The sequence below is a fragment of the Salmo trutta genome, chromosome 19 (genome assembly GCF_901001165.1).
Source record: "Salmo trutta chromosome 19, fSalTru1.1, whole genome shotgun sequence".
In the NCBI taxonomy this organism is placed as follows: domain Eukaryota; kingdom Metazoa; phylum Chordata; class Actinopteri; order Salmoniformes; family Salmonidae; genus Salmo; species Salmo trutta.
This window is the reverse complement of record NC_042975.1, coordinates 16657137-16673409: the sequence shown is the minus strand read 5'-3', so window position 1 is coordinate 16673409 and position 16273 is coordinate 16657137. Positions and strand designations below refer to the sequence as shown.

Sequence of the window (16273 nt, the reverse complement as noted above, 5' to 3'; positions counted from 1 at the left end):
CCTTGTTGGTTAAGCCACACAAAAAGACAGCAACCTTCCGACTAGCCATGATTGGCTGAGATAATGAGTGGGCTGGACATGCCGAGAGATGAGTTTGGATTGGTCTGCCATATACTGTAGGACTCTGTCTATTTGAGCTTGTCAGTCTGTGTTGGTAATCCTGTCCAATGTGGCTTTAACAAAAAAAAAGTATTGTGTAGTGGAGCTGCATAAGAGTTGCTCTCCACTTTCTGGAGGATCAAGTTTTGAAATCAGTGGAATTAGAATATGATAGCTAAAGAGACGCAGAAAACACCTGTCTTCGGATTACATCTTCAAACTAAGGGCAACCGTGGTATGGCATTCCTGATAGGGAGATGCATCCATCATGCATGATGATGTATACAGGTAAGACAGTCTAGCTTTAGCTAGCTACATTTTCAGATATTACACGTTTCTAATCTTGACAGAAAGTGGTTTCATTTCAAGCTAAAGTGTCCGTTAGCTAGCTAGCGGACATTATTACTCGTATCCCAGAGCCGTATTCATGCAGGGTAGTAACGTCATGATTTGGCACTGTGTTCATTGTTGTTTAACTACCTAACGTTACCTGGCTGGCTCGTTACGTGTGTGATCTTACACATTGTTTACCTAGCTAGGTTCATTGTTTACGTAGCTACATGTCTTAAGCTAAAGTATACTGTTAGCTACCTAACGTTAGCTGGCTGGCTCCCTAGCTGACGTTATTATTCGTATCCCAGAGCCATTTGCTTTTCTAGTTGGAGCCTAATGTTAGCTAGCTAAAATTTTACCTGGTTGGTTAGCTCACAGCACTGTGGCATTGTTGGCGCTATTCATTGTTGTTTAACTAGGTAATGTTAGCTGGCTGGTTCGTTATCTAACGTGACGTGTGTGAACATACACGGCTGAAAACACAATCATCGCGGGATGAATGAATGAGTGACGAATTTCCGGGGCAAGGGGAGTCCATTTAAAAATAATTCCTCCTTCCCTCGCCCCTTGCCCTGCAAGTGTATACTCATCAGACGTGTCCACTTAATTTGAGGTCTGAGAGGATAGGGTGTGTCTTAAGTGTTTGGACTGCAACCATTGTTTACCTAGCTAACCATCTAGCTAGCTAGCTAGCTAGCTCTATGTCTTTAGCTAAAGTGTACTGTTAGCTAGCTAGCTAACGTCCCTAGCTGACGTAAACAAATCATCGGCCAGAGAGTCAAGTGTGCACTGAGAGCGAAATGAGATGTGTGGAGCTAAAGCTTAAGAGGGTGTGAACAATGCTGAATGGGTGTAGACAAAGAATAGTTCTTCACTACATTCCAAAACATTCAAAGGCCATTTTCTCAAAAGTGAGTTTACAAGTTGATCAACTTTGAAAGCAGAATTACTTTCACATTGTTCCACAAATGCAGTGTATGATATACCATTTTGTAGCTCTGAGTCTATACTTTTATCCAATGTAAAAAACAATTTCAAATTTTGCTACATAAGACTGAATCCAGGTCGTGAGTCACAATTGCACAGCCTATAGAAATGTTGCGCAAAATGAGCACATGGGCTCTCATGAAGTGTTTCATTTGATTTTGGATTTAGTTTGCATTGATGACAGAGTGATTAGAGGGACAATAGAGTGCCGAGTACCAGGCCATTAGCGACAGTTAGCAAGTTTGGTAGGCTACTAATGACCGTCAGTGGAATCAGAGCAGTTTTGGAGCCTAGTTACCGTGACCGTTGAATTTGACTCTGGTGTGGCGGTAATATGGTGACCATAACAGCCCTAGATGGGATTCATATAGGACCCCACCTATACAATGCTAGGGGAAACACTGCTGTTGTACTAACCCTATACTCAGGCTCAGGAAAGCGCTTGTTGACGCACTGGTAGAGCTGTTGGAAGGCCTGGCAGAGTGCAACAGGGCAGTAGGAGGCTGACTGGACGATCGCATGGAGCAACTCAGAAAGGTAGGACTGCAGGAGGCTGGTGCTCTGCTGGATCACCTCAGCCTCAGTGTGCACCCGGTGGAGGCCCGTACACCTACACAACACACACACACGCACAAGTCATCTACAGTAGTCAGAGAATGAATAATGAGATGTAGCATGTGTGGCTAAGTATGAAAATTAAGATGCATCTTTTCTTGTGAAAACTAGGAAAAAGTCTCTGCACACTTCCAGTCAGATGCACATTTCTTAAAATTTTACCTGAGCTTTTCGGTCAGTCGACCTTCATCGGAGCATCGACTGACTGAAAGCTCAGCTACAATTAAAGCAATGTGTATTTCACAGGAAGTGTACAAAGACTTTTTCCTATTTCTCCAGTTGCCTTTTGCCTCCAGCACCTTCACTAAATCAACACTGGGTGCGAGGTAGATTCTGCCTACATCATCTTGAAATCTTACCCAGCCTCCTTCAACTCCACTTTGTTAGGGTCCAGCTCTACATACTTCTTCTCCTCAAAGATCCTGTTGATCAAGGGGCCAAGAAGCCTGTGCAGATACTGCATGCCTGCCACCTGTGGTAGTCAGATGGCAAAATGGCCGCCATGCTACAGTATTTGTGGGAAAACATTTTAAGCATCTGTCCAATGCTCCACTTTTGAATGAAAACATAGCTTATGAATTAAAATCACAGTAAAATGGATATCCTTCAATACACATGTATATACACTATCGGTCAGAACACCTACTCATTCAAGGGTTTTTCCTTTATTTGTACTATTTTCTACATTGTAGAAAAATATTAGACATCAAAACTATGAAATACTACATGATTCAGTATGTGTTAACCCCCCCCAAAAAGTGTCAAACAAATCAAAATATATTTTATATTTGAGATTATTCAAATAGCCACCCTTTGCCTCGCCTTCTATTATGTCTTCTACAGCTTTGCACACTCTTAGCATTCTCTCAACCAGCTTCACCTGGAATGTTTGTCCAACAGTCTTGAAGGAGTACCCACATATGCTGAGCACTTGTTGGCTGCTTTTCCTTCACTCGGAGGTCTGACTCATCCCAAACCATCTCAATTTGGTTGAGGTCGGGGGATTGTGAAGGCCAGGTCATCTGATGCAGCACTCCATCACTCTCCTTCTTGGTCAAATAGCCCTTACACAGCCTGGAGGTGTGTTGGGTCATTGTCCTGTTGAAAAACAAAATGGTAGTCCCACTAAGCCCAAACCAGATGGGATGGCGTATCGCTGCAGAATGCTGTAATAGTCATGCTGGTTAAATGTGCCTTGAATTCTAAATAAATCACAGATAGTGTCACCAGCAAAGCACCCCCACACCATAACACCTACTCCTCCATGCTTTACGGTGGGAAACACATATAGGGAGATTATCTGTTCACCTACACCACAACTCAAAGACATGGCGGTTGGAATCAAATATCTCCAATTTGGACTCCAGACGAAAGTACAAATTTCCACCGGTCTAATATCAATAAATGCTTGTGTTTCTTGGCCCAAGCAAGTCTCTTCTTATTGGTGTCCTTTAGTAGTTGTTTCTTTGCAGCAACCATGAAGGCCTGGTTAATGCAGTCTCCTCTGAACAATTGATGTTGAGATTGAACAGCTGCCTCCGGTAAGACAAGGGGTAGAGGTCTGTGTCTATTTGTAAATAACAGCTGGTGAACAAAATCTAATATTAACACCTGGGGGCAGCCCGTTAGGAAGTCCAGGATCCAGTTGCGGAGGGAGGTGTTTAGTCCCAGGGTCCTTAGCTTAGTGATGTGCTTTGAGGGCGCTATGGTGTTGAACGCTGAGCTGTAGTCAGTGAATAGCATGGTAGGCTTGTGTAACTGGGCAGCTCGTGGCTGTGCTTCTCTTTGTAGTCCGTAATAGTTTGCAATGCCAGCTACATCCGACGAGCGTCGGATCCGGTGTAGTACAATTCGATCTTATTCCTGTATTGACGCTTTGCCTGTTCGATGGTTCGTCAGAGGGCATAGAGGGATTTCTTATAAGCGTCCGTGTTTGTCCCGATCCTTGACAGCATCAGCTCTACCCTTTAGCTCAGTGTGGATGTTGCCTATAAACCATGGCTTGTGGTATGTACATACAGTCACTGTGGGGACGACGTCATCGATGCACTTATTGATGATGCCAGTGACTGATGTGGTGTACTCCTCATTGTCATCAGAAAAATATCAGAACATATTCTAGTTTATGCTAGCAAAACCATCCTGTAGCTTAGCATCTGACCACTTCCTTACTGAGCGTGTCACTGGTACTTCCTGCTTTTAGTTTTTGCTTTTAAGCAGCAATCAGGATAGTTATGGTCAGATTTGCCAAACGGAAGGTGAGGGAGAGCTTTGTACGCATCTCTGTGTGTGTGTGGAGTAAAGGTGGTCGAGTTTTCTTGTGTTTTTTGTGTGTTTTTTTTGCAACATGCTGGTAGAAATGAGGTCAAATGAATTTAGGTTTGCCTGCATTACAGTCCCCGGCCTCTGGGAGCGCCACCTCTGGATGAGCATTTCGTTGTTTGCTTAGGGCCTTTTTTTTCAATTTCTGCCCAAAATGACATACTCAAATCACCTTTTAAGTTTGTGGAAATGTGAAATTAATGTAGGCGAATATAACACAATAGATCTGGTAAAAGATAATACAAAACAAAAACATGCGTTTTCTCATATGTGTGTGTGTGTGTGTGTGTATGTATGCATATAGTTGAAGTTGGAAGTTTACATTCTTAGGTTGGAGTCATTAAAACTTGTTTATCAACCACTCCACAAAATTCTTGTTAACAAACTATAGTTTTGGCAAGTCGGTTAGGACATCTACTTTGTGCAGAATAATACTGTGAAAATTATGATTATGCCCTTTTAGTGTAAGAGCATGTTTTGGTGGGATGGAGTTTTGGCTTGCTTGGTGACATCACCAGGTGGGAAATTAGTTTATAGACCAATAAGAAAGAGTTCCGCTAGATGTCAGTTTTCCCCTCACCACTCGGACCATTATGACCGTCCTCGATAAATTCTTGCTTGAGAAATTGCTCTTTGCTAAGAAGCTGTTTGTTTAATGTTTGACCGTTAAAAACAATCACAGTATCTAGTTTCCATCCAATTGGCGACAGATTTTCAGGCAAATTTTCAAAAATACGCACATTTTCCACCAGTGGTGTTTCCACCAAATTGACGAGTTGCAGATACCAAATCAATGAGGGATTACATATGGCACACAATGTAATTTTTCGCTAAAGTTTTCATGTACCGAATAAAAATATAAAGTTCAATGTGTTTCCATTGCATTTAACTGTACCGATAGTTGTCACAAAAACATGTGTTAAATATCAAATGTGCCTACTCTGGTCTTGGCACGTGCACTCTAGCCAACTGCTCGCACATAGTGTGGGTAGGCTTTGCGTCCGGGTAGGTTAGTCTACGCATGAGATTATTAATGATAAACGAGAATATTTTTATTTGTCAAACGGCAGTCAAGCGTCGATCATCATGCCACCAGAATAAGACCCTCAATATTTATTGGAAAGGAGCATCAAGAGCACCGTGCACTTTCACCACCCTGTGAAGTTCATCGTAATTTATTTAATCTATAGCCTAATAAACTGCATGGTTTTCCGAGTCGTCATGGAAGGACCACACGCACCATATTGCATGATTCCAAATGTAATTCGATATGATGGTTGTTATATCAATATTTGCGCATATAGGTGTTTTCACCACAATTTCTCACGTAATTAATTTTACAGACAAAACGATCCCACCATGTCCATGTCGGAATTTATAAAGTTGCACCAAAACTTGTTTCCGTCACAGATGTCGTGACTTTTTTCACATAACTTTGGATGGAAACGCGGTTAGTAAGGTACTTAATTGTTACCCAGACATTTTTTGCTAATGAGATAAAAACAGCTGTATTTGACCTTTAATGCAAGAAATATACTAAATACAGTTGAAGTCGGAAGTTTACATACACTTAGGTTGGAGTCATTAAAACTTGTTTTTCAACTCCTCCACAAATGTCTTGTTAACAAACCATAGTTCTGGCAAGTCGTTTAGGACATTACTTTGTGCATGACACAAGTCATTTTTCCAACAATTGTTTACAGACAGATTATTTCACTTATAATTCACTATCACAATTCCAGTGGTCAGAAGTTTACATACACTAAGTTGACAGTACCTTTAAACAGCCTGGAAAATACCAGAAAATGATGTCATGGCTTTAGAAGCTTCTAATAGGCTAATTGACATCGTTTGAGTCAATTGGAGGTGTGGATGTATTTCAAGGCCTACCTTCAAACTCAATGTGTCTGCTTGACATCATGGGAAAATCAAAAGAAACCAACCAAGACCTCAGAAAAAAAATTGTAGACCTCCACAAGTCTGGTTCATCATTGGGAGCAATTTCCAAACGCCTGAAGGTACCACGTTCATTTGTACAAACAATAGTACGCAAGTATAAACACTATGGGACCACGCAGCCGTCATACCGCTCAGGAAGGAGACGCGTCCTGTCTCCTAGAGATAAACATACTTTGGTGCGAAAAGTGCAAATCAATACCAAAACAACAGCAAAGGACTTTGTGAAGATGCTGGAGGAAACAAAAGAATCTATATCCACAGTAAAATGAGTCCTATATCGACATAACCTGAAGGAAGGAAGATGCCACTGCTCCAAAACCTCCATAAAAAACCAGACTACGGTTTGCAACTGCACATGGAGACAAAGATTGTACTTTTTGGAGAAATGTCCTTTGGTCTGATGAAACAAAAATAGAACTGTTTGGCCATAATGACCATCGTTATGTTTGGAGGAAAAAGGGGGAGGCTTGCGAGCTAAAGAACACCATCCCAACCGTGAAGCACGGGGGTGGCAGCATCATGTTGTAGGGGTGCTTTGCTGCAGGAGGGACTGGTGCTCTTCACAAAATAGATGGTACCGTGAGGATGGAAAATTGTGTATATATTGAAGCAACATCTCAAGACATCAGTCAGGAAGTTAAAGCTTAGTCGCAAATGGGTCTTCCAAATGGACAATGACCCCAAGTATACTTCCAAAGTTGTGGCAAAATGGCTTGAGGACAACAAAGTCAAGGTATTGGAGTGGCCATCACAAAGCCCTGATCTCAATCCTATAGAACATTGGTGGGAAGAAGTGAAAAAGCATGTGCGAGCAAGGAGGCCTACCAGTTACACCAGCTCTCATGTGGAATGGGCCAAAATTCACCCAACTTATTGTGGGAAGCTTGTGGAAGGCTACCTGAAACGTCTGACCGAAGTTCAACAATTTAAAGGCAATGCTACCAAATACTAATTGAGAGTATGTAAACTTCTGACCCACTGGGAATGTGATGAAAGAAATTAAAGCTGAAATAAATCACTCTACACTATTATTCTGACATTTCACATTCTTAAAATAAAAGTGGTGATCCTTACTGACCTAAGACAGAGAATTTTTACTCGGATTAAATGTCAGGAATTGTGAAAAACTGAGTTTATATGAATTTGGCTAAGGTGTATGTAAACTTCGACTTCAACTGTGTGTGTGTGTGTACACACACACACACACACACACAGTTGAAGTCGGAAGCTAAAAAAAATAAAGGGAACACTAAAATAACACATCCTAGATCTGAATGAATGAAATAATCTCATTAAATACTTTTTTCTTTACATAGTTGAATGTGCTGACAAGAAAATCACACAAAAATAATCAATGGAAATCCAATTTATCAACCCATGGAGGTCTGGATTTGGAGTCATACTCAAAATTAAAGTGGAACCACACTACAGGCTGATCCAACTTCGATGTAATGTCCTTAAAACAAGTCAAAATGAGGCTCAGTAGTGTGTGTGGCCCCCACGTGCCTGTATGACCTCCCTACAACGCCTAGGCATGCTCCTGAGGAGGTGGCGGATGGTCACCTGAGGGATCTCCTCCCAGACCTGGACTAAAGCATCGGCCAACTCCTGGACAGTCTGTGGTGCAACGTGGCGTTGGTGGATGGAGCGAGACATGATGTCCCAGATGTGCTCAATTAGATTCAGGTCTGGGGAACGGGCGGGCCAGTCTATAGCATCAATGCCTTCCTCTTGCAGGAACTGCTGACACACTCCAGCCACATGAGGTCTAGCATTGTCTTGCATTAGGAGGAACCCAGGGCCAACCGCACCAGCATATGGTCTCACAAGGGGTCTGAGGATCTCATCTCGGTACCTAATGGCAGCTACCTCTGGCGAGCACATGGAGGGCTGTGCGGCCCCCCAAAGAAATGCCACCCCACACCATGACTGACCCACCGCCAAACCGGTCATGCTGGAGGATGTTGCAGCCAGCAGAACGTTCTCCACGGCGTCTCCAGACTCTGTCACGTCTGTCACGTGCTCAGTGTGAACCTGCTTTCATCTGTGAAGAGCACAGGGCGCCAGTGGCGAATTTGGCAATCTTGGTGTTCTCTGGCAAATGCCAAACGTCCTGCACGGTGTTGGGCTGTAAGCACAACCCCCACCTGTGGACGTCGGGCCCTCATACCACCCTCATGGAGTCTGTTTCTGACCGTTTGAGCAGACACATGCACATTTGTGGCCTGCTGGAGGTCATTTTGCAGGGCTCTGTGCTTCTCCTGCTCCTCCTTGCACAAAGGAGGAGGTAGCGGTCCTGCTGCTGGGTTGTTGCCCTCCTACGGCCTCCTCCACATCTCCTGATGTACTGGCCTGTCTCCTGGTAGCCTCCATGCTCTGGACACTACGCTGACAGACACAGCAAACCTTCTTGCCACAGCTCGCATTGATGTGCCATCCTGGATGAGCTGCACTACCTGAGCCACTTGTGTGGGTTGTAGACTCCGTCTCATGCTACCACTAGAGTGAAAGCACCGCCAGCATTCAAAAGTGACCAAAACATCAGCCAGGAAGCATACGAACTGAGAAGTGGTCTGTGGTCCCCACCTGCTGAACCACTCCTTTATTGGGTGTGTCTTGCTAATTGCCTATAATTTCCACCTGTTGTCTATTCCATTTACACAACAGCATGTGAAATGTATTGTCAATCAGTGTTGCTTCCTAAGTGGACAGTTTGATTTCACAGAAGTGTGATTGACTTGGAGTTACATTGTGTTGTTTAAGTGTTCCCTTTATTTTTTTGAGCAATATATATATATATATATATATATATATATATATATACTGCTCAAAAAGATATATACACACACACACGAAGTCGGAAGTTTACATACACCTTTGCCAAAAATGATTTTTGTCATCATCTTTGACATGCAATAGAAAGGCCATACAATCAGGTTGGAGTTTGGGTGGAATGTTTATTTCGACCAGCAGGTGACAGCAGTGTGTGCAAACTGTAGAACCCAGTTCGTACATTTTGAATATGAAAATGGATTTGATAAAAATAAAAAAACTATGCTATATTTTAACTCTGGGACCCTCAGGAGGACAAATCAGATCAAGATCACTGAATGTAGGTACATTATTTACCTTCAGAGGTGAACGTATCAAACGAGTTGCCGTGATAAGTTGCATGGTGTTTTTTCACTGTAATAGCTACTGTAAATTGGGCACTGCCTTTAGTGAACAAGACTTGACGCTTTCTGCCCATATAAGACATGTCTATGTCCTGGAAAGTTGGCTGTTATTTACAATGTCATTCTAGTCACATTAGCGCACGTTAGCAACAACAGTCCCAGTTTAGGGACACCGATCCTGTAGAGGTTAAGGGTAGGTAACAACACACCTGCCACGCTGATCCCCAACACAGGGGCACCTCAGGGGTGTGTGCTCAGTCCCATCCTGTACTCCCTGTTCGCCTGAGTGGCCGCGCATGACTCCAACACCAACGTAACATTTGCCGACAACACAACAGTGGTAGGCCTGATCACGACAATGATGAGACAGCCTAGAAGGAGGTCAGAGACCTGGCCGGGTGGTGCCAGGATAACAACCTCTCCCTCAACACGATAAAGAGAAAGATGATGATTGTGGACTACAGGATGAGGAGGACCGAGCACACCCCCATTCTCATCGACGGGGCTATAGTGGAGCAGGTTGAGAGCTGTGTTCACATCACCAACAAACTAACATGGTCTAGGCACACCACGACAGTCATGAAGAGGGCACGACAATGCCTACTCCCCCTCAGGAGACTGGAAAGATGTGTCATGAGTCCCCAGATCCTCAAAAAGTTCTACAGCTGCACCATCGAGAGCATCCTGACTGGTTGGATCACTGCCTGGTATGGCAACTGCTCAGCCCCCGACCGCAAGGCACTAGAGCGTAGTGCGTACGGCCCAGTACATCACTGGGGCCAAGCTACCTGCCATCCAGGACCTAAATACCAGGCAGTGTCAGAGGAAGGCCCTACAAATTGCCAAAGACTCCAGCCACCCTAGTCACAGACTGTTCTTTCTGCTACCACACGGCAAGTGGTACCGGAGTGACAAATCTAGGTCAAAATGCCTTCTTAACATCTTCTACTCCCAAGCCGTGAGACTCCAGAACAGCTAATCAAAAGGCTACCCAGACTATTTGCATTGCCCCCACCACCCGCATTTTTACACTGCTGCTACAGTGTTTATTATCCACACATACAGTGGGGGAAAAAGTATTTGATCCCTTGCTGATTTTGTACGTTTGCCCACTGACAAAGGAATGATCAGTCTATAATTGTAATGGTAGGTTTATTTGAACAGTGAAAGACAGAATAACATTTAAAAAAAACGCATTTCAAAAATGTTATAAATTGATTTGCATTTTAATGAGTATTTGACCCCTCTGCAAAACATGACTTAGTACTTGGTGGCAAAACCCTTGTTGGCAATCAGAGGTCAGACGTTTCTTGTAGTTGGCCACCGGGTTTGCACACATCTCAGGAGGGATTTTGTCCCACTCCTCTTTGCAGATCTTCTCCAAGTCATTAAGGTTTCGAGGCTGACGTTTGGCAACTCGAACCTTCAGCTCCCTCCACAGATTTTCTATGGGATTAAGGTCTGGAGACTGGCTAGGCCACTCCAGGACCTTAATGTGCTTCTTCTTGAGCCACTCCTTTATTGCCTTGGCCGTGTGTTTTGGGTCATTGTCATGCTGGAATACCCATCCACAACCCATATTTAAATGCCCTGGCTGAGGGAAGAAGGTTCTCAGCCAAGATTTGACGGTACATGGCCCCGTCCATCGTCCCTTTGATGCGGTGAAGTTGTCCTGTCCCCTTAGCAGAAAAACACCCCCAAAGCATAATATTTCCACCTCCATGTTTGACGGTGGAGATGGTTTTCTTGGGGTCATAGGCAGCATTCCTCCTCTTCCAAACACGGCGAGTTGAGCAGGGGGACCTTGCGGGCGCTGCAGGATTTCAGTCCTTCACGGCATAGTGTGTTACCAATTGTTTTTATTGGTGACTATGGTCCCAGCTGCCTTGAGATCATTGACAAGATCCTCCCGTGTAGTTCTGGGCTGATTCCTCGCTGTTCTCATGATCATTGCAACTCCACGAGGTGAGATCTTGCATGGAGCCCCAGGCAGAGGGATATTGACAGTTCTTTTGTGTTTCTTTCATCTGCGAATAATCGCACCAAATGTTGTCACCTTCTCACCAAGCTGCTTGGCGATGGTCTTGTAGCCCATTCCAGCCGTGTGTCGGTCTACAATCTTGTCCCTGACATCCTTGGAGAGCTCTTTGGTCTTGGACATGGTGGAGAGTTTGGAATCTGATTGATTGATTGCTTCTGTGGACAGGTGTCTTTTTTAACAGGTAACAAGCTGCGTTTAGGAGCACTCCCTTTAAGAGTATGCTCCTAATCTCAGTTCATTACCTGAAAAAAGACACCTGGGAGCCAGAAATCTTTCTGATTGAGAGGGGGTCAAATACTTATTTCCCTCATTAAAATGCAAATAAATTTATAACATTTTTGACAAGCGTTCTTCTGGATTTTTTTGTTATTCTGTCTCTCACTGTTCAAATAAAACTACCATTAACATTATAGACCGATCATTTCTTTGTCAGTGGGCAAACGTACAAAATCAGCAGGGGATCAAATACTTTTTTCCCCCCTGTAGTCACTTTACTCCTACCTACATGTACATCTTACCTTGACTAACCTGTGCCCCCGCACATTGACTCTGTACCGATACCCCCTGTATATAGCCCCACTACTGCTATTTTATTGATGTTCCTTAATAAATTTAGTGTTTTCTTTATTTTTTTACTTCATACTTTAACACTTATTTTTCTTAAAAATGCATTGTTGGTTAAGGGCTTGTAAGTAAGCATTTCACTGTAAGGTCTACACCTGTTGTATTCGGCACATGTGACAAATAAAAATTTGATTTGAGCTGTTCTTGCCATAATATGGACTTGGTCTTTTACCAAATAGGGATATCTTCTGTAAACCACCCATACCTTGTCACAACACAACTGATTGGCTCAAACGCATTAAGGAAAGAAATTCCACAAATTAACTTAACAGTACACACCTGTTAATTGAAATGCATTCCAGGTTACCTCATGAAGCTGGTTGAGAGAATACCAAGAATGTGCAAAGCTGTCAAGGCAAAGGGTAACTACTTTGAAGAATCTAAAATATAAAATATATTTGGATTTGTTTAACACTTTTTTGGTTACTACATGATTCCATGTGTGTTATTTCATTGTTGATGTATTGACTATTATTCTACAATGTAGAAAATTGTAAAAAAATAAATAAACCCTGGAATGAGTAGGTGTCCAAACTTTTGACTGGTACCGCACGCACACCGCCCCCCCTTCAGAAAGTATTCAGACCCCTTGACTTCTTCCACATTTTGTTACGTTAGAGCCTTATTGTAAAATTGATTACATTTTCTAAAAGCCTCAGCAATCTACACAAAACACTCGATAATGACCAAGTGAAAACAGAAATACCTTAGCAAAGGGTTTGAATACTTATGTATGAGACTCGAAATTGAGCTCAGGTGCATCCTGTTTCCATTGATCATCCTTGAGATGTTTCTACAACGTGATTGGACATGATTTGGAAAGGCACGCACCTGTCTATATAAAGGTCCCACAGTTGACAGTGTATGTCAGAACAAAAACTAAGCCATGAGGTTAAAGGAATTGTCAGCATTGAAGGTCCCCAAGATCACAGTGGCCATAATTCTTAAATGGAAGAGGTTTGTGACCTCCAAGGCTCTTCCTAGAGCTGGCCGCGCGACCAAACTGAGCAATCGGTAGATAAGGGCAATGGTCAGGGAGGTGACAAAGAACCCGATGGTCACTCTCACAGAGCTCCTCTGTGGAAATGGGAGAACCTTCCAGAAGGACAACCATCTGTGCAGCACTCCACCAATCAGGCCTTTATGGTAGAGTGACCAGAAGGAAGCCACTCCTCAGTAAAAAGACACATGATAGCCCGCTTGGAGTTTGCTAAAAAGCCACCTAAAGACCCTCAGACCCTCTGGTCTGATGAAACCAAGACTGACCTATTTGGCCTGAATGCCAAGCATCATGTCTGGAGGAAACCTGGCACCATCCCTACGGTGAAGCATGGTGGTGGTAGTAGCATCATGCTGTGGGGATGTTTTTCAGCGGCAGGGACTGGGAGACTAGTCAGGATTGAGGCAAAGATGAACAGAGCAAAGTACAGATGAAAACCTGCTTAGGACCTCAGACTGGGGCAAAGGTTCACCTTCCAACAGGACAACGACCCTAAGCCCACAGCCAAGACAACACAGAAGTGGCTTCGGGACAAGTCTCTGAACGTCCTTAAGTGGCCCAGCCAGAGCCCGGACTTGAACCCGATCAAACATCTCTGGAGAGACCTGAAAATAGCTGTGCAGCAATGCTCCCCATCAAACCGAACAGAGCTTGAGAGGATCTGCAGAGAGGAATGGGAGAAACTTGCCAAATACAGGTGTGCCAAGCTTGTAGCGTCATACCCAAGAAGACGAGGCTGTAATCACTGCCAAAGGTGCTTCATCAAAGTACTGAGTAAAGGGTCTGAATACTTATGTAAAAGTAATATTTCCAGTTATTATTTTGAATAAAAACCTGTTTTTGCTTTGTCATTATGGGGTATTGTGTGCAGATTGATGAGGGGAAAAAAACAACTTAATACATTTTAGAATAAGGATGTAACCTAACAACAACAACAAAAAAGTCAAGGGGTCTGAATACTTTCTGAAGGCATATGTATATAGACATGTTGCTGGAAAGAGGGTTTACCTTTAAAAATGACTCCATGGACTTCGATGCCAAGGAGTTGCTGCGAAACAAGGTGTTGGGTTCACCTGAGGAAAGAGATCAAAAAGAACAGCCAGCAATGAAATACGTAAGGGATAATCAACGAGGGGCTATGCGTACTCAGGAAAATATAGCACGACGTGGATGCTGAGTGGAACTTAATGCAACTCCGTTGATGGTATCTTCGAGACAACGCATAGAGTCCTGAGTTTATTATCCCTTTTATACCATGGATATAAATCTACATTTTCCGCTTGAAATGCATTCATTTGCCAGTAGAAATGTGACAACATCCCCTGAAGTAGCTTGCAAGTGTACTAGCTACTTCAGTGGATGTTGTCACACTTAAAGTTTACAAGCTAGCTACAGTAGTTGACGTGGTAACCAAACAGACTTGCTAGTTTAGTAAACCAAAGCATCCTCCTTGCTTGCTATTTTGAAAATTTAATTCAACAATGCCAATGTTTTCAATTCGACTTTTGCTTTCAAAAGCAGCTCAAAATAATTAGCTTCATAGCCATTGAATTATACAACAGATGGGTCTAATCCTGTATGCTGATTGGTTAAAACCACATTCCAGCCGGTGTGTATTCCACAAATAACCACCAGCTAAATCTATGACGTTGAAATGCCTATTTACTCTGTTCCATCTGACTGAGCAATCCACTGTCTCATCAGCTCAGCCAGGCAATTTATATACTAGATATACACTGTAAAAAGCATCTTGACAGTATCTCCCATTTCTTTAAGACTAGCAATTGGTTTTCAACAGCGGAGATTTGTAATAACTGCTGTCTGTCTCTCCTACATTTGCAGCATTGTTTCAATATTGAAAGTTGATCTCAAGCTTTCTGAGACAGACAGGATGGGAGCTTTTCTCAGCCAGTCGAAATCATTAAAATCAGCATAATTTTTATGGATAAAATGTATACAAAGAAATGTCAATAATAAAAAAAACAAAATGCAGCTACAGTGGGGGGAAAAAGTATTTGATCCCCTGCTGATTTTGTACGTTTGCCCACTGACAAAGAAATGATCAGTCTATAATTTTAATGGTAGGTTTATTTGAACAGTGAGAGAGAATAAAAAAATCCAGAAAAACGCATTTCAAAAATGTTATAAATTGATTTGCATTTTAATGAGGGAAATGAGTATTTGACCCCTCTGCAAAACATGACTTAGTACTTGGTGGCAAAACCCTTGTTGGGAATCACAGAGGTCAGACGTTTCTTGTAGTTGGCCACCAGGTTTACACACATCTCAGGAGGGATTTTGTCCCACTCCTCTTTGCAGATCTTCTCCAAGTCATTAAGGTTTCGAGGCTGACGTTTGGCAACTCGAACCTTCAGCTCCCTCCACAGATTTTCTATGGGATTAAGGTCTGGAGACTGATTAGGCCACTCCAGGACCTTAATATGCTTCTTCTTGAGCCACTCCTTTGTTGCCTTGGCTGTGTGTTTTGGGTCATTGTCTCTCACTGTTCAAATAAACCTACTATTAAAATTATAGACTGATCATTTCTTTGTCAGTGGGCAAATGTACAAAATCAGCAGGGGATCAAATACTTTTTTCCCTCACTGTAGTTTGCTGTCATTACAGCTTCAGTTTGTAAACTGTGCCCATACATTTAGAACACAAATAGATAGAACCAATAGCATGAGCTGGCTTGGATAGCAACGCTAGATGTGTGTCGGGACTATATCTCGTGGAAGGACAAATCGTATAAATAAATCCATAAAAATAATGTTTTTAAAATGAAAATGTCAATCATTATTTGAATATGTTCATAACGCGTTGTATAAAAGTGATAATGCCCTTGAAGCCGGTATTTGGAGGATCTGTGTGACCAGTTTCAAGAAGCTAGGCGTATGTCGCACATCATTACTTCACAGGAGAGGCTTTTTAACGTTTTTTTTGTTGTTTTTATCAAGATGTTTTTTTTATAGCAGAAATGCCTTCTGGAACATGTGAACTTTCATGTGGCTTAATAACAAACCTGTAAAAAAAAGTTAGCCTTCTCGTCAGGACACTCATCAACACAGACTGTTAATTATGAGATCACATTACATTGCATGAAAACAGCTAGTCAAA

At 42.7% G+C, this 16273-nt stretch overlaps 1 protein-coding gene across 1 annotated transcript in view; it reads right to left on the bottom strand.

The window, feature by feature from the left end:
• Window positions 1–16273, bottom strand: part of rasa4 (RAS p21 protein activator 4) — a 72835-nt gene that overhangs the window by 12740 nt on the left and 43822 nt on the right. The window contains exons 11-13 of the mRNA XM_029699911.1: window positions 14165–14229; window positions 2394–2506; window positions 1837–2029 (exon numbers count right to left, since the gene is read on the bottom strand). Of these exons, the coding sequence (XP_029555771.1) occupies window positions 1837–2029; window positions 2394–2506; window positions 14165–14229 (371 nt within the window). The remainder of the gene's footprint in view (window positions 1–1836; window positions 2030–2393; window positions 2507–14164; window positions 14230–16273) is intronic.